The following is a 25117-nucleotide window of genomic DNA, read 5'->3' as shown; positions in this document are numbered from 1 at the left end:
GTTCAACAGACCGTTTTTTTTTCCTGACCACGAATAACCGTCCGACCACTACGGCAGCGGAGTCGAGTCCGAGCGCGGGAGGCTCGTATCGCGCGAAGTGCGAACTGTATATCCGTGAACGGACACTGCGCAGCCCACATCCGGTGGTCGGCGACCGATGGCATTGACTTTCAGACGTCTGGTCGGGCGCGGTCGATAACATTACGCCACATGGCACACGCGTGCGCTGTGCGCGTGGATCATGCGGCCTTCCACAAATATATCCTCTGCTTGGCATGCGACCAGCGTACATCGACCGTCCATCGCAGGTGACCCGCTCCTGACCTACGTCACGAGACCCCTCCTCCCCTTTCCGGTCCCCCGCCGAGGCCCTTGCCGTCGCCGCGGCTGCCACGCAAGTTTCGATGAATGGCACACGCAAGGCACACGTACGCATGCGCGTTATGTGTTTACAACCGCCCACGTGACCTCGTAATGATCGCGCTGCGCTGAAGAGCATAGGAAATTGTACGCAGTTGTGTGATCTGTATGTGGCATTTGGACGACCCTGTTGACGTTTCAGAGCTTGTGGAATGACTCAGGTAAGTCTTTTACGTCGTTTTCCAGCACTTTTCAGTACTGGGCGCGCAACGCTTTCGAGCGTTTTGCGTGATTGCGTCTGCTCAATCGATATCGGTGCCCCACCACGTTTTCCAATGGTAACCTTGTGAAGTGCTGACAGTTCAAATTTGGCACAATAAAAGTCTTAAGATTTGGTTTGCTTCAAAAAACTCATTTGTTTCTACACGGGCTGGCGAAAAATGGCAAAATCATGCATTGCGACCGCCTTGTAGACGAAAGTGGCGCGACGTGGGTGTAGTGCTCCCTGTATTTCAATTTGTATTGGAAGTTATGGTGTTTTTGGCAGGCATTTGTTTAATTGAATGATACAGTAAGTTTTTCTTACATAACTAAGAAACAGAATACTAAGTTCCCAACCATTCAAGCTTATAATTCGTGGCATTCCTGGTGTGGAATTTGGTTTGTCGTCAACATTTTTCAGAAGAATGAAAAGTTAGTAATATTTATCTTTGTGTACCTGTATATACCCTGCCCTTAAACAAGTCTGGAAAGTGTTGAGCTCTTTTCATGCGCATGGGGTTAAGCTGTTTTCTATTTACTCATACTTTTGGCCAAACTGTGCAAAGCTTACGAGTACTTCAAAGCTTAGAGATAATACCTTACCTTACCTTACCTTATCGGTTATCGGGTAATAAGGCCACTAGGCCTGGAGGTCCCGCTCCCATCGAGCGTGTGTGACAGGTAAAGGCGAGGCTCTTAATGGTAGGGATTCGGGATGTCGTACATCTTGTTCGCCCAGTGTCGGTCCAGTCGTGCCTTGAACTGAGCAACCGATGTGGCAGACACTACTGTGGACGGCAGGGCGTTCCAGTCGTTGACGACTCTTGTGCTGAGGGCGTTTCTTCGTGTCAGGGTGTTCGCTCTGGGCTTGAGCAGTTTCCACTGGTGGCCTCTTGTTTGGTTGGAGGTGCTCTTGTGCAGGAACCGTTCGGGTTCCACTGCCATCTCGCCGTGCAGCAGCTGAAAGACGGTGATCATATCGCCTCTGCGTCGTCGGTAGTACAGCGAGGGGAGGCGAAGATGACGTAGTCGGTCCGGGTACGGGAGATGCCGGATGATAATGCACCAAAGACATGGCCCTTTACTCTACTACTTAATTATAACATTTACATGAAGAGAAAAGTTCATGTTAATGCTTCATGAATGAATTATCTGGGTGTGTTGACTTTGTGGATGAACATTGAGCGTATTACATAATGTCAGCTTAAAATTTGTTTTTACACCATCACTAATGTGATATTTCACCTACTACAGTAAAGAGCCTGAATTTCCTGCCAGCTAAATTGGTCATACAAGTAATATTGGTAAAGTAGAATAGTTACCTAGCCATTCAATGCAGACTGCAATTCTTCAGTCTGAGTCATGTGAACACTGAATCAACATGCCAAGGCCATGACCAAGTGCTCAGCAAACACTTTCATCATGTTTGCTTTTTAATTTTTTAGTGGCTTCATTGTCATAGCACCCTTTTGCCAGTATTTAGGATGCATACATTTTTTCCTTCTGCAGCTGGTTGAAGTTTTCAGTGACACTGAAAACTTTGTTTGAAGATCTCCCTAATTTCTATTAGTGTGTAGGTAATGTGTTTGAATATGTGAATCATTCAATATGGGACCACATATCAAGCTTGTGCGGTCCCATTCAACAAATAATGTCTTTTGTGAAACATACATTGAAGCTGTATTTTGTTATTGTGCCTACCTAACTACATCTGAATTTAGAGTATTGTCTTATTTGCATCAGCAACCAGTCGTGGTGCAGGGAAAGTTGTATATGTATTGTGTTCTGAACAGTGTTAGATACTAGGTAGCATGAAAAGGGAACTGGAAGCTAAAAATTACAATTTATTGTGTGATGACCCTATGTTGAGACCTGAAGGACAGGATGTGCTGTCAAGCTTAAAACATCTGTTTTCAGAAGAGCATTGATGTTTTTCTTTCAAGGTCATGTATAGATAATTTGTTTTTGAATGTAAATTTGTAAGGGGTTGTTATTCACAGACTGTAATTTTGAGGTATAGGAAAGCAACCTATGCATGCTTCAGAGCAATATAAAAAATTGCATTGTGGCAGAAGTTGAAGACTTCAAAGCAAATTTTTCTTCTTTCACAGGAAAATGTAGTCTGTGTAATTATTTGAGGAAATTCTATCTTGTATTGCAGACTAGTTTTGTAAAGTATGTAAAAAAGCTTAATTCAGCTACCCATTTTGGCAGCATAGGCATACAGTACACTGGAAAGCATGTTATATTGTTTTTGGAGATTGCTGGTGCTGTGCCATCACACTGATCAGCTGGTAAACTGAGATAAGGCAGGACAGGCTTGGTATTCAACATGGCCTTTTGCACTTTGGTTGTGCTATTATGATCCAGCACATATTTTCAAGTTGTCTTTTGTAAATAACTTGAATTTGGTATGTTTAAAAAGTATGTTTATAAAGTGTGAATGTGCTGACACTCTGTGAATTGTGTGTGGTTTGACCCAGCGTGATTTGTGAATATGCTGATGGTCTCATGTGAGCTGTCTTTAGTGTGACCAAGTGTGACTTGATAATTGTAAACCTAGCAGTGCTGGGGGGGGGGGGGCAGGTAGGGGGTAAATATTATCCCCTCCTGGATTTTTGGGATAACTCATGATCTGCATAAGCTATTAACACAGAAACTTTCAGTACCTTCTTTTGCATCAATTTGACACATATGCTGTACAAAGTTTGGCGAAATATGTAAGAAAATTTTGAAAGAAATGACAGTTTTATGGCGTCGCTATGCGCGATTTTCGTGCAAAAATAGACCAATATTCAAATAGCCACTTCTCCTTCATTTAATAAGCAATTTCAAATTTTAAAACATAAGACGCAGAATGTTGTTTTATAAAACACCTATGTATCTCAAATTTCCAGAATTTTCTTTTTTATTTTACTTAAAATTTACAAAAAATAAATGGCATAGAAAATAACTATGAAATTTTTAAAAATTGAAATTTTCAACATAAAAAAACGTAAAATATGTGTGTCATGCAAGTATAGACTATAGGCCTGTACACATTCAGCTGTTGTGCTGTTGTCAGCTGAAATAGGCTCCGCCCACCGCTTCTGGCTGACGGAACTGTATACATTTGGCTGATGAGAAATGTCAGCACTGGCTGACTGTTTACAAATATGGCGTTGTAAACAAATATTTCGCCTCATCTTCATGTTCTTTATTAATACAATACTTAAGCAGTTAGATATATTATCAAAATACTTACTGACAATGTGCGAAAGTAATAAGTATTTTTCTTGTATCGACAATTATTTATGAAACCAAATATATGTGGATAGCGCCAACATGGTGTCCAAATTTCATTTATCTGCAGTGCTCAATAAAAATCTGGCACGTGATTTGCTTTCATGCGCCACTACCAGTGTCTAAATGCGTCATTTATGGCTTTTGCTGACGGCTCGGCATCTCTGCACTTGCTTTCTCGTAGCAGCACAGCCCGTCAGCCCATGCTGCCGGCAGCAGAGAAGTGACGTCATGTTGCATGTGCAACATAACGTCATCAATTTTTCAGCCAATAGTGTGAGTGATTCTCGGCTGACAACAGCACAGCAGCTGAATGTGTACAGGCCTTATATATATAGTCTATACTTGCATGACAAGTATAGACATAAAGTCAAGTCAATCGGTTCAAAAATGGCTTTGATATTGTCCAAAATCTTTGAAAATGTCCATAGGTAAAATTTTGAAATTCGTTCTTTGACCAAAATATGCAACACAGGAAGATGAAAATGGCACCATTGAACTCCCCGTAAAATTCTGCATGGAAAGAAACCTTTTTAAGGCAAAAATAACCAATTGAAATTTTCACCTATATTGAAGGAAATAATCATGTCTTGACCTTTAACCTGACCTTGACCTCACATTTGACCTTTTAAGAAAATGTTAAGCATTTACCTGAACCTTTTCGTTACGAGCTTTCGATTGCCGCCTTCCGTGTAGGTATTTCTACGGCCCTTGGTTTCTGAGCTAGCGGAGGGGGGAGTAATATCCCCCCCCCCAGCGCTGCGCGTTCGGCTGGAGACCCCAGGGCCGCGCGGGCTATTGTACTGACCATAAGTTTTGCCCAGTGTAGCCTTTCAATATGCTACGATTGCAACTGTGATGTGTGTTTGGGCAGGTGCGGCGGCCGCGGCCGTCCTGGTAGCTCTGCCACAGTCGCCGTCTGTGACTGGTGACCCTGCAGAGCGCCGGTGCTGGTGCTGAGCTGGTGCCATCAGAGGTGGGGGCGCTGAGTCGCCGCACACCAATCGCTAGTCACCATTGATCCCACAAGATCAGCCATGGCCGACACGCTGGGCGAAATCCAGAAAATGGGCTACCTCAAAGTCCGCAGGAAAGAAGAAAAGGTATGGTGCATTCACCTTACATCACATACCCTGAATAATGCCTTTTTGAAAGAATGCCATAAAGAAAAGAACATAACATTTTTAAACATGACAGAATTGAAGCTGCTGGATCATGACTGCACTTTTGGCCTTTCATTGAATCAATTTATTTTGCAATCCTATTATTACGAGCGAGCGAGCGCAGCGAGCGAAGTGAGTCTTTTCAATATAACGGAAAAATCTCAGTATGAGCGGCCCGGCCCGGCCCGGCCCGGCCCGGCCCGGCCTGTAACGCTTTTGAGAGGCTTATATCTCAGCAACCGCTGGACCGATTGGCCTGCGGTCTTTTTTGTTGGGTAGCCCCAACCCTTCTACCCCGTAATTGACTACTTTCGATACATCTCAGTGACCGTCGTGGCACGTGCCACGTGAAAAGTCAAGGGTGTTCAAGCTGTTTTGCAAAAGCAGTGATTTTGAGAGGCTCATATCTCAGCAGCCGCTTGGGCGATTGACTTGCGGTAATTTTTGTAGGGTAGCAGCATCCCTTCTACCCAAAATAGGATACTCTCGATGCATGTGGGTCACCCCCAGTGCACGTGAAAAATACAACAATAAGAGGTGCCAAATTTGTTCCCATTTCAGTAACTCGGTAATTACTGGGGCGATTTTGCTGAAACTTGGCATACAGGTAGGCACCCACCAGGCAATGCATTCCCATGTGTTGCGGTTAGGGTGCTACTGCACGTGCGCACGTGCATGGGGCGTTTCCAGATCTCGAGAACGGCTGGGCCGATTGCGCTCAAATTTGGTACACGGTTGGGGACCAGTTAGTAGGGTGCCGTGCAAAAGTCATTTTGGCCCCGTTTGCACGTGCGCACGTGCAGAATGCCGCTTCCAGATCTCAGGAACGGCTGGGCCGATTGCGTTCAAATTTGGCACACCGCTAGCGACCGGTTAGAAGGGTGCTTTGCGCAAGCCCGTTGGAAGCACCCTCTCGCCCTTCCGCACGTGCAGGGCTCACTATCTCGCTCGCTCGTTCTTCGCCCAAAAGGCGTTTTACTGGTATAGTATTATTTTGCTCAACAGGAATATTTATTTCGAGCACAGCTTCTTGGACGTTTTTGACTGACATTATTTGTTTGTTTTCAGAAGTTCAAGAAGAGATGGGCTGTTTTACGCCAGGACACGGCCTCCGTGGATATTTATGAGTCTGACAAGAAATGGAGAGCCAGAGACAAATGCAAAATGTACGGAATTATCTGCCAATTGTTTCCATATATTTGTTGTGCTTCCCACCTATGTGTAGTTATTTTCGTGTTTTTTAAGGGACTATTTCAGTTGCTACCACTATGTATGCATCATCTCGTTAGGTCTAGTGACCTGATGCTGTCCCGACCATGCCCGGCTTTAGCTGACGAGTTTGGCGGCGGTGTCGGCAGGACGATCCCGCTGTCACCGTGCTTCAGCGTCAGCAAGAAGGAGGAGCCCAAGTGCAAGTACGCCATCGGCCTGATGGGCACGGTGAGCTACACGCTGGGACTGGACTCGGATGAGGAGCAGACGGACTGGCTGCTGCGACTGCGCTGGGTGCACCAGGGCGGACGGCACGCCGACGCCGAGCCGCCGCGGCCGCACTACGGTGAGACAGCGCCCAGAGGAGGCGTGGGAGGTAGGCGATGGCCGGTGGGTATCACCAGGGACACGGCGAGCTTACTTTTATTCCCGGCCATACCGCCCGTATATCTCGCCCTGTTTTTGAAGTGACGAGGTTTGTCCGGACACCTGTCGTTTAAACCACGCGCATTGTCTTTCCCCTATGTCCGCCGGCCGTGGTCCCCTCGCTGATGCCGCCCTCCCTTCCGTACCCGGCAGACTCCATGTGGGAAGTGACGATCACCGACCGCGGCCTGGGCAGCACCAAGAAACTCAACGGCCAGTATTGTGTGGGCCTCACCTGTGACGGCATTCAGCTCATCAACAAACGCAACAACAACGAGACCTACGACCTGCCGGTGAGCGCCCGACCCGACCCGACCTCGAGCCCCACACTGACACCGATCCTGACCCTGATTCACCCGCGTCCCGATACTGCCCGATATCGGCCCTGACCCACACACCGACCCCGACTGCACTGCCTCCTCCCGGTTTTATTTTGATCGCCTTTGTTAGCAGCTTCTGCGTGTGATTTCGGTCATTCGTGACCTTTATTCGTGGATTTGCTGGATCCGGCCGTTATGTTACGGTTTTTCGGAGGTTTTCCGGTGTGTGACCGCGGTCTGCTCGTTCCCAGTTCTCCGTGATCCGCGGCTGCCGCCACATGGAGTGTTTCTTCTGGCTGGAGGTGGGCCGCACCTCGTGTTTTGGAGCCGGAGAGATCTACATGCAGCTCGCCGAACGCATCTACGCCCAGAATATGCACGAAGTTATGAAGACTAAGTTCAAGTGAGTGACTATTCACGCACTGGTGGGTGTTTTTGTGAACGAGTTGGAAAATCATTTGTGGAAACAGTTGACAATATGCATATTTTATTAATGCTTATCAAAAGTACATGATTCAGGGCATGTTCGCGTTTATTTTGCTCAGTTTTTAGTTCATGATTTAATGATATCGAAATTCATGTCTTAGTATATGCAGAATCTCTGCAACCATGCTCTCTGATAGCCTACGCAGCTGCTGTAGCCCTCCTCCACCTGGTGCACCACCCTGGCCGGTAAGTGCGGTGCCTCACACCTGAGCGGTATTCTGTTCCCGACGGACCGCTGTTCAGTGGCCGCTGCTGACCTGTTTGCGCTCTCGCCGTCCGTCAGTTCTCGGAGCAGCGAGTCGAGCAGCAGCCAGCAGGGCGAGTCACGGCCGCGCGTCGCCTCCACTTCAGAGCCGTCGCGGCCCATCAACGTGGCCAAAGGTCGCCGCAACACCTACTCATGTGAGAGACAGCTCCCGTCCGCGGCCCGTCCCGCCCCGACCTCGCTCCGGCTCCGGCTCCGGTCCCGGCCCAGTCCGGATAGGCCGCTCTCTCAGTCACCATCGTGTCTCTCCGACTCTCTTCTTCAATTTTACCCTTCTCTTTTTTCAGTTAACCACCTGCCTTCGATCTCCTCTCTCCTACCCACCCACTGTCTCTCTGCTTTCTTCTAACCCACTAACGACCGCTTACTGTCTCAGTCCGATTCGTGTCGTTAGCTGTCTATCGGTTTGTTTTTATTCGCTGTCTCAGCTGTGGACGCTGGACCTCATCGTGCTCCCGTATCTGTCTGGTTTATTGCTATGTCTGTTTCTGTATTCCTGTCTCAGCTGTGGACGCTGAACTACGGTCTTGCAGCTCCTATGTCTAGTTTTGCTCCCTGTCTGTTTCTGTATTCCTAGTGTCTCAGCTGTGGACGCTGAGCATCGGTCGTACTCCCGTGTCTGTCTAGTTTTGTCTCTCTCTGTCTGTTTCTGAGTGTTCGCTGGCTCAGCTGTGGACGCTGAAGTTGGCCGTGCTCCTGTGTTTGTCTAAGTATCTGTGTGTGGGAGGAAGAACAGCTCTGCCTGTAGATAGGGATACATGCATTGGTAACACACGGCAATACACGACGGTCAGCTGCAGACGCCGGGAGCTTATGCCTCGAGTGCAGAGTGATTGCTAATGGGCTTCTATCGGTTGGCTGTGGTTTTTGCGGTATTGCAATTTAGAAGTTGTCTGTTTGCATTCGGTTGTATGCCTACAGTCTATTCAGTTGTGATTCCTTGTAGGCAACAAAACTGGTGCTCAGACACTTTTTGATAGGTACGTCTTGTGTCTTTAGGAAAATTGTGTTATTTCCTTTGCGTTCTGTGAGGTGTCAGGTGAATCGTTCTTTTTTGTGACGGCATTACTGAATCTCATGCGGCTTTCATTTTATCCATTATGACTGATTCGTTGGAAGCTGGAAGCTCTTCTTGTTTTATTTGAGAGAGCTCTTTGGTCGTGTTTACAGTCACTTTGTTCTGTGTTATTGTCGAGCTTAAAACACATTTTTTCTTCATCTTCCCTCGTCATGTCCCTGATTTTCGTCTTTGTGAAAGTGACATTCGTTCTACCTCAGCGCTCTCTTCATTTCCCTGGCTACTCTGCCGTGGTTAAATGTGTGTGCCGTTGTCTGATCGTACTGAGGAGATGACTTGTCTGTTCAACAGTGATGGCGGCTCACTGGTGGCTGTTTAGTGACAATTTTAGAAGGGATGTTACAAACTAAAAGGGTGCTTCGGGTGAAAAGCATGCATCGCCGTGCATCGCCTGCTTGCTGACAACATTTTAAAACAAAATGCGGGTAATACAGAACAATCATGCGATAGTTTCAGTTGCTGACTTCATTGAAAGACTGTAAGCGCCAATTGTTTCTCCTAGTTTGCGCTTTTCACCGAGTTGTGGTCTCTCCAATCATGAGAGTTTGTAAGTTGAGTAAATACCGAGGCAACTGAAAGGCTGACGATTTGCCACTGTTTTCATCTCGTCGCTTCGTACGCTGCGGCCTCACCTGACCCCCACTGTTCCGCCGCCAACAGCCAACAACAGTTCCCACACGTCTGTGAACACGATTCCTGCGGCGACCACGCCGGGTCGCGACCGGTCCGGGTCGGTGCCCAGTCGGCCGCGCACGACCAGCGAGGGAACGGGCGACCGACACCACGCCACGCTGCACGGGTTAGTGTTATAATTACTGACGGACGACACATGTCCGTGTGTCGCCAAGTTTCTACGCGCGTGTCTTTTCGTTTGTTTTGTTTGTTTTGTTGGGTTAGGCCCTTTCGGTCCAATGCAGTGTTCCATTTTTCAGACTTTTTGGTGGCAAATCACACCTGATGGGGAAAATATTTTCATCCCTAAAATATGAATGACTGACTTTACTTCATCTCTGAAAAAGGTTTCATGTATTCGAACAGCCAGTTTACATGTCACTTGACAGTTGATGCACCCACATCATTTTGTTTCACACCCTGTCAAGATCCTGACATGAAATCCTGCCTACACCATTTTGCAAAATACTTCAGTTATTTCCTTTCTTTTTTTTTCTCATCCTAGGATTTTTTTTCTTCATCAGCACACCCAACCAAAATCCAATTTTAGAACACTGGTCCAATGAGACCATTTCAGAGCCGGGAGGATGATAGGATATAGGGGGAGACATTGGTCTGGGCAGGCACCCTAGTGAGTCGCCGGGGCTGAGCCCGCCCAGAGGACAGGCCACCCAGCCCCAAGGCGCTCACTGCACCCGGCTACGGGGTGCGCTCCCTCGGGAGCAGCGGTGCCGCTCCAAGGGAGCAGCCCGCATGAGATAAAGTTGCCTGTCCGGCCCGGAGGGGGGTTGCGGCGTGGAGGAGAAGGATTTCAGTATCCTGAGGATAGAAGCACGGAACGGTCGGTGTCACGTATAAACTTGTCGTGTGGTTAGTATCACAACGCCGCGCGTATGTATAATATGTTGCGTATTATATGCATGTGTGTACGTTTTTTTTTTTTGTAAATGATTGGGCTTGACCGACTAACTCACGGCTGGCAGGCACCACACCCGCTCTCGGGTCGGCACGGACAGCCACAGCCGTATCTCTCTGGTGGCTCACTCGCGCAGCTCCAGCATGACGGCCGGATCGCCGCCAGTGCCCAGCAGCTCCTTCAGGTGAGCGCTATAATATCGTGCATCATTCGAGTGAGCAAGGTAACCGAGACATGTGTGAGACATGACCGAGATTGCTCACGGTCATGTGTGATATTAAGAAGTGAAAAGTTGTTGGTTCTGCCAAAAGCTCAGTTGTCACCGGCTAGTGGGGTTGTGCCGTGTATGCCTGTCACACTTCTCAGCCCGCGCTGACCGCCCCTCCCCCCCCCCCAGCCCGGCGTCCGTGGATAGCAGCTCCTCGTACAGTATCGACGAGCACGGCAGCGTCTGCCACCCGATTACTTCCGAGAACACCATTGTCGAGGAGGCCGCCGGCGACTACCTGATGGTGGACCGCGGCCGCGCCAGCGCCGAGCCGCAGGACGCCGCCGGCGGCCGCAAGCGCTCGCTGCCGCCGCTGTCGCTGCCGCTGGCGCCGGCCGGCTCGGCGTCGGCCGGACCGCCGTCGGCCGACTCGCCCTATCTGCCGATGGTGATCTCGCCGGGCCGGCAGCCGGCGCCGGCCGGGGCCGAGGAGGCGCCCGCCTACCTGCCGATGGTGATGGCGCCCGGCGGCGGCGGCGACACGCCCGACGGATACATCACCAGCCCCAGTGAGTGGATAGCCGCGGGGCGGGGGTGAAGGAAGGCGCCGATGCTTGCTTGTCCTATTCTTTGCGGCTGTTATGCTTATCATGTTATTATTCGATTGCCAATGCTTAATGTGCCCTGAACTGTGATCTTATCGAGCGATTACACTGTGTGAGCTGATTGTGTCTCCTTCATCGTTTTCACCCTGTTGCAGTATTATTGTGCCACCATCTCCGTTTCCAACTAACCCGAGTCCCTCTGTTCACTCCGCAGCGCCGAGCCAGGGCCACCGCGGCCACCACAGCCGCGACTCGAGTATCACCGAGGACAGCTACGTGCCCATGTTCCCTCAGTCGGAGCACGGCGACTACCTGGACATGCGCGTGGGCGGCGGCAGCGCGTCGCACCTCTCCGATGGTGGGTGACTGCCCGGTGACCTGTGCCGGTCACGGGCTGGTGCATAGTTGGGTGGTGCTTGCTGGCTGCAAGATGGTAGGGAATAAAATCAGATGTTGGAACTCTGTTTCACACTGTACGTACTCCGGGAAAGGATACTTTTTCAACTGGTATGTAAGATTTTTGTGGTGGGAAGCCCAGATGCTTCTTTGATCGTTACCTATCTGTGCCTCTGTTTGTGTCCAATGTGTCATAATGTGCTGAACTACGGGCCTCAGCTGCCACCCTGACCGGACACTGGACCCATCCTTCTGCCTTCTCGACGTTCTGGCTTCTGTCTCGTCCTGTCATCCCCTCGGAACCCTCAAATCTAACCGGCGCCCCCTTCTCCCGGCAGCGGAACTGAGCTACAGCGGGGCCGACCCGGAGGGTTACGTGCCGTTCGCACCGGGACACCCCCACTTTGCGGGCGAGGCCGTCAGCCCCAGTATGGACGTGCACCCGGCTGGCAAACGAGCCAGCAAGATATCGGACGGTAAGGGTCGGGAACGGGCTCAGCTGGCCAGGCACTGCGGATGGTCGTGTGAGAATCGGAAATAGAGTGAGAAAATGTGGGAGTGGATTGAGAGTGGCAAGTGGCATAAAAATTAGAAGTGGAGCGAGAGAAAGGAAAGGAGTGAGACTAGAGAGTTGAACGAGTCTGAATCCCAAAGAGATGATTCGTGGGACCACGGACGGAGATTTGAACGTTTCAAATTTCCTTTTCAGACTGGAATCCGCTGAGTTTAGGTATGTGGGTCGGTGAGAGTCAGAGGCTAGGTCCATGCCATTGCACAGACGCCGCACGCGCACAGATCGGGGACCGCCGTGGATGGACGAACACTCGGGTGGTGCACGACTCAACTTTCTGTTGTTCATGCCTTGTCCTAATATCACGTTCACGATATTTCAGCCACAGTAGCTCCGCTTCGCCGGGTCGCAAAACTATTCCTGATCACTACCGCCTCATGTCCTCCACTTCTATATAGTTCTCAGTTTTAGTCGGTAGGTGCAACCGCGAGGCCATTCGCTTCTCCTCGCCCACAACAAAGACGCATGATCACATTTTAGTATTAAAATATTTCTGCTGCTCAACTCGGCTACGCAATCCCTTCCTGTGCCAGACCGTCTCTGCAGATCCAGTAGCTTTTTACCATGCACCCAGCCTCCTTTTTTCGGCCAGCTTTACCTTTCATCTCAAGCACATCCGGCTGCCTCACCACCCTCCCCCGCCCTCGGTCTCTGACTGCCCCGTGCGTCCGGCAGCCGACTCGTACGTCGAGGTGTCGCCGGGCTCCAGCTGCAGTCTGCTCTCGGGCACTCCGCAGTCGGAGTCGGCACACCTGGACCGCGCCGCGCCGCTCACCGTGCTCACGCCGCCCTCCGAGGACGCGCAGCCGACCGGCCGACACGCCGCCGCCAGCGCGGCCGACCGGCAGCACGCCAGGTGAGGGAAGGGGTAGTATGCACGTAGATCCATGTGAGGAGAGGGACACAGTGGTAGCAGACGCGCCTAGCGCGGCCGGCACACTGCTGCCACGGCTGACGGGTAGCACGCCGGTCAGCCGTGAGTTGCTGGACTCTGTTGGTAGGAGAGACGATTAGCGGCCGTCCCTGATTTACGCTGATCTCGGAGAACTTTGCAGAAAATATCGGAACACCCTTCTCGTTTTTTCTTCCCTGAGATTTTGGTGTTTGTCGTTTTAAGTTTCGCTGATGGTCAACTCTGCGCCCACTGGCTTGTTGTGAAGAGTATTTGCTAATTCGCCTGACCCTCTCCGCAGTCGGAGTGACGGCGAGAGCACGCGCATGCGAGCCTTTTCGCTGGGCAGCCGCCTGAGCCAGGCGCTGAAGCCGCGCCGACGTGACCGCTCCGAGAGTGACTCGAACTCCACCGAGCGACCGTCCACCGGCGAGCCCGGAGTCCACGGCAGGTGAGTGGGACGGGAACGCCGAGCGAATGGCAGCTGGAACTCTGCGCGAAATTCCGTGCGTAGCAGAAAATCAGCTGGGAGCTCAGCTCTTCTCTGTCTTGTCATAGCTGATCTATCAGTTTATTTTTTGAGCAGCAGGGTTCCAGGATATGAGACTCATTTTCTCCATTTTCCTTTTTCATAGTCTCCCCAGAATATCGACGTGGTGAATGCTTCCTACTCATGCATCGCACGGTCTCTCCCCAGTTTGGCTGCCGTGATGAGCTGCGTCACCCTCACACCCGCAGTTCTGGGGCGTTGAGTAGATTATGTAATACGAGAAGTAGTAGCCTTTGCTCATATTAATGTTCAAAAAATGCACAAAATTGAATATATTAAAATAATACTGATATTTCGCCTTGCGGCATCATCAGAGTACACACATACAACTTTAGGTTTCACAAAATGCAAGAAAGAAAGAGACACGTGCGACTTTACCACGGGAACAAACGCCAGCCGATAGTCAAATCTTGTCCTATATAAGAACATAGGAAGAACCTATAATCTACGTTGACTACATTTTATACATATGATAACAAATACATGTAACAGTACGGTAGAGCGAAGAACAAACACACAACAGCAATAGGAGACGATGTGCAGACTGTAGAGGCCAGAGACCTATAACACACACCATGTCGGTCAGACACCAGAGGGCTACCCTAGTAGAGGCCATGTATCTAACTGATTGTTCAGACTGGGACGCCTGTCCCGAATGGCCAAAGCCTCTGCTATCTTTCTGTCTGCTGCATCTTTGCACCGGCGTATGATGGAGACAGACAGCCGTGGCTCTGACACATTGGGGTGACACTGTTCCATATGATCACCAAATGGGGTCTGCCGAGTGCGATTCGCGCCGTCACGGAAATGCTCATCGAATCTATATCTGATACACCGTTTGGTTTCACCGATATAGATTTGCGGTGGTCCTCCCAAGTCAGCACATATGGTGCACGTGATTGTGTACACCACGTTCTTAGTGGTGCACCGACCCGTCAGACCACTGGTGCACGTGCGGCATGAACGCTTTCCAGCGCGGCATGGAGGTGGGTCTAACGCCGAGTGAACAAGGCGTCTTTGGATGGTGTTCTCGTTCTTCCAAGACGCCGTGAGACTCGGATTGACTGATTTTAAGGCAGCATCTACTCTCCTAGTCAGGGTGTCGTCTATGAAAGGAAGGGTAACGTATATCCTGTCTTTCTTCTGTGGTCGTTGTGTTGTCTTTTTAGGGTGTTTGTGCTGACGTATAGCTTGTCGAGCCACCCCGTCAAGCCAGTGGGGTGGGTAGCCGTTAGAGAGGAACAGTGCACGAATCATATCCATGCTGTGTTTGGCGCTGGTCTGATCTGAAGAGACTTTGAGTGCACGTAGAAACTGTGACCTCACTACTGCTTTTTTCATCTTAAACGGCTGGGCGGAATCGTAGTAGTGAGGTAGTGAGGTCACAGTTTCTACGTGCACTCAAAGTCTCTTCAGATCAGACCAGCGCCAAACACAGCATGGATATGATTCGTGCACTGTTCCTCTCTAACGGCTACCCACCCCACTGGCTTGACGGGGTGGCTCGACAAGCTATACGTCAGCACAAACACCCTAAAAAGACAACACAACGACCACAGAAGAAAGACAGGATATACGTTACCCTTCCTTTCATAGACGACACCCTGACTAGGAGAGTAGATGCTGCCTTAAAATCAGTCAATCCGAGTCTCACGGCGTCTTGGAAGAACGAGAACACCATCCAAAGACGCCTTGTTCACTCGGCGTTAGACCCACCTCCATGCCGCGCTGGAAAGCGTTCATGCCGCACGTGCACCAGTGGTCTGACGGGTCGGTGCACCACTAAGAACGTGGTGTACACAATCACGTGCACCATATGTGCTGACTTGGGAGGACCACCGCAAATCTATATCGGTGAAACCAAACGGTGTATCAGATATAGATTCGATGAGCATTTCCGTGACGGCGCGAATCGCACTCGGCAGACCCCATTTGGTGATCATATGGAACAGTGTCACCCCAATGTGTCAGAGCCACGGCTGTCTGTCTCCATCATACGCCGGTGCAAAGATGCAGCAGACAGAAAGATAGCAGAGGCTTTGGCCATTCGGGACAGGCGTCCCAGTCTGAACAATCAGTTAGATACATGGCCTCTACTAGGGTAGCCCTCTGGTGTCTGACCGACATGGTGTGTGTTATAGGTCTCTGGCCTCTACAGTCTGCACATCGTCTCCTATTGCTGTTGTGTGTTTGTTCTTCGCTCTACCGTACTGTTACATGTATTTGTTATCATATGTATAAAATGTAGTCAACGTAGATTATAGGTTCTTCCTATGTTCTTATATAGGACAAGATTTGACTATCGGCTGGCGTTTGTTCCCGTGGTAAAGTCGCACGTGTCTCTTTCTTTCTTGCATTTTGTGAAACCTAAAGTTGTATGTGTGTACTCTGATGATGCCGCAAGGCGAAATATCAGTATTATTTTAATATATTCAATTTTGTGCATTATTTGAACATTAATATGAGCAAAGGCTACTACTTCTCGTATTACATAGTATATATAACGATGCTCATCACAGCCATCCATTTCATTTGCGTTGAGTAGATTATCACATTTCTCCCTCTTTCCGCAGTTCTGGTGCGGTGAGCGGCTCGCCGCACCTGAGCTCGTCTCTGGACTCTCCGCTGACGCCGCTCAAGGAGTACTGCCGGCGCCGACAGAAGGGCACCGAGCTGCGCGAGCAGACGGGCAGTCCGGCAGCCGAGTCGCACTGCAGCCAGGACAGCCTGCGGCACCGGCCGCGCTCCAACTCTCAGAGCAGCCAGGGCAGCGACAAGGTGAGGCCGCCGCCCCCCGCCGCCGTATGGGGACGGGGAGGTGGCGGGGGAGGTAGATGTAATGCTCACTACTCGTTGGGGGGGGGGGGGGGGGGCAGGCAGCTCGCGCTCGCTTTGTAGTTTTGCTCCAGTAGTTGCAACTTGCTACGAGCGAGCGAGCGCAGCGAGCGAGCGAGCGAGCGAGTTCATACTGAATTAAGGGAAAATCCTGAGTAGGTATGAGCGGCCGGCCGGCCGTGGGGACGCTCTTCAAAAGCTAATATCTTAGGAACGGGACATCCGATTGACAAGCGGTCTTCTTTACTGAATGTCACTTGGACGTAAAAGATCTGTGGTGTGATGGCCACCATGCGTTCTTGCCAACCACCGTACGTGGCGCGTGGTAAAGTTGGACATTTTTTAAGAGCCCCCAAAATTGCAACCTCGATAACGGCACAACGGTTGGGCTGATTGAATTGAAACTCGGTACACGGTTAGGTCTCCATCAGATAATTCATCTGCATGTGTTAAGGTTGGGGTGCTACAGCACGTGCGCACGTGCAGGGGGCGCTCCCAGATCTCGAGAACGGCTGGGCCGATTGCGCTCAAATTTGGTACACCGTTGGGGACCAGTTAGTAGGGTGCCGTGCAAAAGTCAGTTTGGACCCCGCTTGCACGTGCGCACGTGCAGAATGCTGCTTCCAGATCTCAGGAACGGCTGGGCCGATTGCGTTCAAATTTGGCACACCGCTAGCGACCGGTTAGAACGGTGCTTTGCACAAGCCCGTTGGGGCATTCCACGATAGATCGACCAAAAAAACTTAAAATTTACACCTGCATATTTTATTTTTTGCTTAAAATTGGTCTAATGGGTTGTGATGGGCGGGGAACCCAGCTGTGGCAAGGATTTTTTTCTTCGAACAACGGTTTCCGAGATATAGCCTCGGGCAGTTCCTGGAGGTCACGCTGCAACCCTATGTTTGGCGGCTTATAACTCAGAAACTATTTGTTTTCTATGGTAAAAACTTGATATGGTTCAACTCGCAATCACCCAACAAACGTTTTGGCTATCTCGGATTTTCGATTTTTGAAAATTTTGATCACGTGACATCTTGATATTTTTTCGAAGAGTGACCTTGATATTTTCCCAACTGAAAGTCGCAATTTTGTCTGATGACGATTAAAGCCTTATCAATTGCCATTCATATGCAATAATAAAAAAGTGGCTTTCGGCCTGCGTTGACCTCAGGTCAGGTCATTTTTATGACCTTCCCATTATTACGAGCGGGAGCGACAGCGAGATCTCGAGAACAAAGCAAGATAGCGACAAGCGGTAAACGGCACAGGGTACACATGGATAAGGTCTACAATTTTTACTCAGGTCATTTTCAGGTCAGGTCAAAGCTGACGTCACAGGGGTAAAAAGAAAGTGTAAATGGCGGCACTACATATATGGGGCATTCCACGATAGATCGTACCAGGCCCGTCACCCTCATCCCTCAGATTTGAATGAAAATTGGTACTAGGGGTAATCATAGGCTCCAAAAACACCTGCCAAAATATCAGACTTCTCAGATGAAAACTTTTTGAGTTATATTGCATAATATTTTCTAAACTTCAGATTGTAAGGGTGAGTTTGATGAGCTATAACTCAAAAACGAGCTAAGCAAGCAACAAACGGTAAACAGCTTTGAACTAACGATGAATCAAAGATTAATACAGCTTTTTCAAATTGGAAATAAAATCCTTACATATTGAAAAAAATCGTATTTTTTTTAATTGTCTATTATGGCCCTTGGGGCCTAAATTTTTGCCATTTTTATTTCTTCAAAATAAACTTCAGGTCATTTAAAACCGACATGCAAAAAATTAGAAAGGTGTTCTTTCTATAAGTTCCTCATTTTAATGCATACAAAATGGGTTTCCGGGGGTCGGTACGACCCCAGCTCGCCGTCTCGCCTCTAATGGAGCTAGAACCTTGCGGAAAAAACGAGCATATGCGCCGTTACAAGATGCATCGAATGATACCACATTTTAAGGTCTCGGGTTCATTGGTGAACCCTGGGGTCATTTCAAGTGACCCAAATTACGGGTCCGGTTTTTGGTAGATAACTTCGCAACAAATGGTCGCAGAGCCGCGATTTTAGCATCTTTGTGTTTGCCTAGCTCCGGCGCGTCGAATGGTATACTGTTTGTTCTGGTGAGGTCAGCATAAGTCGCTGAACTCGGGTCAGCACACTGCCGTGTATTTGGCTCCGCTCCCCGACCGGGCGGCCCAGCCGGCAGCCAGCCCCCGGGCATCACGTGACCGCCCCGAGTCCGCGGCAAAGCCAACCAGCGCGGCGCTGGACAAACAGCGCCGCCACAGAGATGGTTAACAGTCGGGTCAGGCCACGAAGCTGGGTGAATGAGATCATATTGCACATCATTCAATTCGCAAGGTCTTCCCGAGTCCATTGGTAGCTTTCCCGTCTCTCTAGTTCAATTTGATCGAGAGTTATTGACGAAAAACTCTTATGACCCTAGTGACGTAAGAATGACGTCAAGCAAGGTCAACAATCCAAAAGTCAGGCACAAATGACTTCAATTGAACTTTCAGTAGCCAGTGATGTCACTAGGCAGCTTTACCACGCCATTTGTAGGCTCTCTTCCCGAAATCACAATTTGAGACCATTACGGTAACGCAAAATAAATACATTTATAGAAAGAACACCTTCCTAATTTTTTGCATACTACTTAATAATGATCCAAAAATGTTTTTAAGAAAATAAAAATTCAAAAAAATTTGGTCCCAAAGGCATATAAATGCAAATGAAAGAAAGCTCGAGGTGTTATATATCAAAAATAGTTAATATTTCAAAATTTTACAAATGCATATTATTCTTTGTTTCAATGCAAGTTCAATGCCGTATAGCATTTGGCATTTGGATTATCCGTCTTAGAGTTACAGCCCGCCAAACTTGGCGCTGCAACGCAAGATCCAAAACATGTTATACACTATAACTCAAAAATTACTCATCTGATCAGCCTGAAATTGTCACAGGAGGATTCAGAGACCCTGATTACCCCTTAGACCAATTATCGTTAAAATCCAAGAGATGAGGGTGTCAAATTGGAAAAAAGTGGTACGATCTATCGTGAAATGCCCCATATATGAAGTTTTTTCTCGAATAACTTTCGAAGTATCCCAGCTAGGAACAAACTAATAGCACCATCGTGACCCTCTCGTCGATCCGCATCGAAACATGTGTATGTTGACCTCGAAAGGTCAAGGTCAAAAGTTGACCTTAGGTCACGTGACCTTAAGGTCATCATATATATCATTCGATGGGTCTTGACGAGCTGAACACAATGAGCCTATCCGCGCGGCTGTATCTCAAACCTGTAAGGAATTATTAGCAAAAAACATTTGGTGACCTTTAATGACGTCACATGACCCAAGAGCAACGTCACAGTTGACCAAGAGCAAAAAAGGTCTCAAGGTAGTCAAAGTTAGTCGCATATGGAGTCACTCATGGTATATTAGGCAATTCCGACGCGTTTTAGTGTAAAAATAAGGGAGCTGATTTTTCCCCAATTGACTTATAATGGGGTGGTCAAGAAATTGACCTGACCTCAGGTCATCGGTATCGAAATTCAAAACGAACTGGCGCTAGGCGAAAGCAAACGGATTGGTGCCTATTCTACGTCTCTTTCTTTATTAGATCAAAAGGTACAGCCAAAAACGGAAAATTATTGTGTGTTCAACGCGTGACCTCGGATGACCTTTCAGCGGGTCACTGATACAAAGCTGCACCAGTGCCATCAATAATAGCCTAACTCAACATGATTCAAAAGTATTTGAACCGGTCATATGCGTTTCGGTGGTAGCCGATATTTCTGCCATTGACTTATAAAGGACAGGTCAAAAAATGACCTGATCTCAGGTCAATGTAGGCCGAAAGCCACTTTTTTTATTGTCGCATATGAATGACAATTGATAAGGCTTTAATCGTCATCAAACAAAATTGCGACTTTCAGTTGGGAAAATATCAAGGTCACTCTTCGAAAAAATATCAAGATGTCACGTGATCAAAATTTTCAAAAATCGACAATCCGAGATAGCCAAAACGTTTGCTGGTTGATTGCGAGTTGAACCATATAAAGTTTTTACCATAGAAAACCAATAGTTTCTGAGTTATAAGCCGCCAAACATAGGGTTGCAGCGTGACCTCCAGGAATTGCCCGAGGCTATATCTCGGAAACCGTTGTTCGAAGAAAAAAATCCTTGCCACAGCTGGGTTCCCCGCCCATCACAACCCATTAGACCAATTTTAAGCAAAAAATAAAATAGGGTGTACGGCTTTGGTCGATCTATCGTGGAATGCCCCCGTTGGAAGTACCCTCTCGCTCTTGCGCACGTGTAGGGCTCACTATCTCGCTCGCTCGTTCTTCGCCCAAAAGGCGTTTTACTGGTAATAGTGCTTACTGCTCAGGTACGTCTTGCTTGAACTGTTGCTAGTTTTAGTGACTGGGCTAGCATTGGATTAGCTGGCGAAAAGGTGAGGATATGGGATTCTTGTCGGCTACGCTAGGCTCCAGATTTCTTAAGCTCGAATCAGTCCGAGTATTACCATTGTTCGATGGTGGAGGTATATCTTCTGCCGTTTTCTCTCGGCGGGTCCTGGCTGTACTGACACGGCGCGTTTGGTGGCGGCAGACTCACAGCAATGGCTGGAGGATGCTGTTCAAGCGTCGTGACAAGAAGTCGACCGGCTCTCTGCCGGTGGACGTGCCGGCGCAGCGCGCGCCCCGATCGCCGAACCACCCGCCGCCCTGCGCCGAGGAGACCTACGTGGGCGTGGCGATGGGAGCGCCGGCGCGCGCGGGCGGCGGCACCCGGCGCCGCCATCGGCCCAAGCGGCGCGACGCGCAGCCGCACTACACCGACGACGACTACTTGATGATGGGCCCGATGCACCTGGACGAGGACACCTCGTCGGGCTCGCAGGCCGGCTCGCTGAAGCGACGCACTCCGGCCGTACGGCGCGCACCGACCACCGAGAACGACAGCTACATGTCGATGGAGCCGGTGCGGCCGCTGGGCAGCCCGCTGGCCAGTCCCGCCGGCGGCGACTACCTCAACATGGACATGTCACTGCGCCGCGCGCCGCCCACCGCCGCGCCCACGTCCGACTACGTGAACATGGAGATTAGCGGCGGTGTGCCGGGCCCGGCGCCGCCGCCGGCCGCCGACACCTCCGACTACCTGGCCATGACGCCGCGCTCGCTGGCCACCCCGCCTGGTGTCCCGGCGGCGGCGGCGACGGCCGGCACGGACGGCGATTACCTGGAGATGTCGCTGGGCAGCCGGCCGACGCCGGCGATGCCCGTGATGCGCTCCCGCTCGGCGCGTTCCTCGGCGGAGCGGGAGCCGGAGCGGTGGCCGGCCGGCAGCCGGCGCGACCCGGACACTTACTGTGCGATGGAGGCGCCGCGCCGGCCCGTCTCAGCCCTCCTCTCTGTGCAGACCTCCCTAGACGGCGACACGGAACGCCGAAAGTCGGACACGACTTCTCCGGACGACCGCCGCCGCAGTATGGGCTCCGGGTTCAGCCCCGGACCAGGCTCCGGCTCCGGAACCAAGGTGCAGCGGAAGAACTCGGGGGTGACCGGCGCCGGCCTGCTGCGCAAGCTGGACGCCATGAACCCGCGCGCTATGTTCCGCACGCTCAGCCAGCGCGGCAAGAAGGACTCGAAGCGCCTGTCGCCGGGCGCGGCGGAGGGCGGCGCCGCACCGACCAGTATAGACCGCTCACCGTCCTCCCAGTCTCTGTCGTCGTCCAACAGTATACAGGAGGAGGTGGAGGTGGGCGCTGGCGCCGACTGCGAGCCGCTGACGGCCAGCGGCGTGCCCGTGTTCCGAGCCGCCGAGCCGGCGCCCGAGTCGCGGCTCGGCTCGGCCAGTCCGTGCGGCTCGGTGGCCAGCGTCACGCCGCGCGCCTCGCTGGCCAGCTCGCAGGCGACCACGCCGCGCCAGACGCCGGCGCCGACACCAACCCCCACCCCTCTGCCGCTGACCACCAGCAGCTCCCTGACGAGCTTCGCGCCGGCGGCGGCGGCGGCAGCGGCGGCCGCGCCTCCGGCGGTCCGGCAGCGGCACGAGTCGAACCCGCCGCCGTGCAGCCAGAGCCGGCAGCAGCGGCCGCAGACGAGCTGCGGCTCGCGCTCGCTGACGGCGCTGCCCACAGAGGAGCCCGAGGTGGTGTACGCCTCGCTGGACCTGGTGGACGGAGACACGGCCGCATGTCAGGCGCAGCTCGCCGCTGCCAGCAAGCTCACCTACGCCAAGATCGACTTCAAAGAGACGGGGAAGCTGAAGCAGCGCGACAGCTAAGGTCGGGCGGCGGCGGCCGCGGCGGCGGTGGTGCGGTGTGGCCCGGGCGACTCGCCGACTCCGGTGGGTCGCTCCGTCCGGCCGCGCGGACACGGTCCTACGCCGCCGTCTGGTGGGCGGGTCCCGGGCCACTGCGCCGGGGCCGCCTACCCTCCACGGCGCGCCGCGCGTGCCCGTATTTTACCGAGGTATTTTGTTATTTTATATACAAGTTTATTTAAAGCGTAGCGGCGTGTGGCTGCTGTGTGCAGGCGGTGGCGCTGTGGTCGTCTTCTACGGGGCGGCGCGCCGGCCCGGTGGTGCTCTGAGCTTTGCTGCGCGCCCGTCGTGATGTGCGTCTGTTACGTGTATGCGCGTGTTGGCGGTGTGAGTGTGTGAGAGGTGTCTGCGCGCGCTGTGCGGCTCGTTGTGGCGCCGGCGGACTGCTGCCGGCGCGCCGGCGGGGCAGGGCCTCCGCGCCGTACCCGCCGACCGGCGCTGGTCGCCGGCGAACGGCCGTCAGGTAATGGCCGGGTGGGGCGGCCGTCCTCTGTTAGAGGAGCCCCGCGGTCCGCGAGTGTGGTTTTACTGTTGTTATGTAAGGATCATATCAGTGTTGTTTTATACATCTGTTGAGTCTTATTTGCTCCGTTCAAGACGCCGCTAGTCATTTGTGGTCTTGTTCGGCATCGCTTGTCAATGCTCGGCCGCGAGCCGGGCCAACATTTAACTAACATTGGCCACGTACTGTGCATAGATAATTATTTTAATACATGAGTGCTAGGTACGAACCAGTGTTTGATATCTAGAATATCAGTGTTTGATAACTAGGACTAAAGCTGGCACTACTTGTAGTTTGGCTGGGCAAGGTCATTTTCCGAGGGCATCGGGCGTAACACACATTATCCTTGTTGCCTATTGCGGTGGCGAATCACGCATGCTTTTCTTTCTCACCCTCTCGCATCAACCCCTCAAATGCTGATTTCAGCGAGCGAGACTAGTAATTTGGTGGGAGCAGAATCTATGTTATTTTTGTGTCCGCAGCTGTGCGGCGAATTGACGAATTGTATCGTATCGCCATAATTCGACCAAGATGGCTAGGACCATGCTTTTCCCGGGTCTTTCGCAACCTTTCGACACGTATCACGCTCCACGACCATACAGTGACCAGTATTCGCGTGTGATCATCCACTTGTCAGTTGTCACCTAACATTCCATGGCGGCGCAACCTACTAAGTTAAATTCGCAGGCATGGTATATCAATTACCATCGCCTTATAACAAATTAGGACGTCGAAGTTATTACGGCTTTGCAGATTGCTGACAGCAACAACACGATATCAGCAGTCAACGAACAAAACACTCAACTACGGCGCGCGGGGACTGCACCAGTACACACGACACTAACTCCACGGAACATGGAGACTGCAACAGTACACACGACACTAGCCACGGGGCATGAGACTGCAACAGTACACACGACACTAACTCCACGGAACATGGAGACTGCAACAGTACACACGACACTAGCCACGGGGCATGAGACTGCAACAGTACACACGACACTAGCCACGGGGCATGAGACTGCAACAGTACACACGACACTAGCCTCGGGGCATGAGACTGCAACAGTACACACGACACTAGGACCAAGGGGCATGGGGACTGCAACAGTACACACGACACTAACCGAGGAATATGGACCTGGAGACAGCAATAGTTCACAGGACACTAGCTACAGAACATGGAGACTGCAATAGTTCACACGACACTAGCCGAGGGATATGGAGACTGCAATAGTTCACAGGATGCTAAAAATTAAGGGGCATGGAGATTGGAGACTGCAACATCAACACTAACACCAAGGGACATGGGGACTGCAGTAGTGTACAAGATAGTATCACCACTAGAAGGAGACTGCAGTAGGGCACACGACACTATCACCAAAAGACATGGAGACTGCAGCAGAACACACGACACTAACACGAGACGCGGAGACTGCAACAGTGCACACGACACTAACATGATTCGCGGAGACTGCAACAGTGCACACTACACTAACACGGTACGCGGAGACTGCAACAGCCAACAGTACACTCGATATTAACATGAGACGAGGAAACTGCAGCAGTACACACAAAACACTAACACTTCTTGAAGAAGACTGCAACAATAAACACGGCACTAGCACTGATGCCTTGCTAACACGGACGTGGAAACTGCAGTAGTTCACACAACACCAACACAAAGAGACTGCAATAGCATGCAACCATAACACGCAATGGAGACTGCAACAATATGCCTACATGAGTTTGAGTCCATGGTGCAAATCCATGGTAGGTA

General features: G+C 50.9%; 2 protein-coding genes across 2 annotated transcripts; both read left to right on the top strand.

The window, feature by feature from the left end:
• Positions 1 to 424: 424 nt before the first annotated feature.
• On the top strand, positions 425 to 13081 carry LOC122390722 (insulin receptor substrate 1-like). The gene is made up of 13 exons (XM_043383936.1): positions 425 to 581; positions 4778 to 5006; positions 6135 to 6232; positions 6425 to 6624; positions 6858 to 6997; positions 7276 to 7427; positions 7794 to 7912; positions 9514 to 9652; positions 10509 to 10625; positions 10839 to 11218; positions 11469 to 11612; positions 11989 to 12126; positions 12897 to 13081. Exons 2-13 carry the CDS (start codon positions 4941 to 4943, stop codon positions 13079 to 13081), a joined length of 1878 nt encoding a protein of 625 aa, XP_043239871.1. The 5' UTR covers positions 425 to 581; positions 4778 to 4940.
• A 357-nt stretch (positions 13082 to 13438) lies between these two features.
• Positions 13439 to 23658, top strand: LOC122390728 (proline-rich protein 36-like). The gene is made up of 3 exons (XM_043383944.1): positions 13439 to 13564; positions 16237 to 16441; positions 21120 to 23658. Exons 1-3 carry the CDS (start codon positions 13440 to 13442, stop codon positions 22794 to 22796), a joined length of 2007 nt encoding a protein of 668 aa, XP_043239879.1. The 5' UTR covers position 13439; the 3' UTR covers positions 22797 to 23658.
• Positions 23659 to 25117: the final 1459 nt, after the last annotated feature.

This window comes from Amphibalanus amphitrite, unplaced genomic scaffold, assembly GCF_019059575.1.
Source record: "Amphibalanus amphitrite isolate SeventyFive unplaced genomic scaffold, NRLGWU_Aamphi_draft 000406F_arrow, whole genome shotgun sequence".
NCBI classification, from domain to species: domain Eukaryota; kingdom Metazoa; phylum Arthropoda; class Thecostraca; order Balanomorpha; family Balanidae; genus Amphibalanus; species Amphibalanus amphitrite.
The sequence above is the reverse complement of the archived record's forward strand: the minus strand, read 5'-3'. Positions and strand labels throughout refer to the sequence as shown.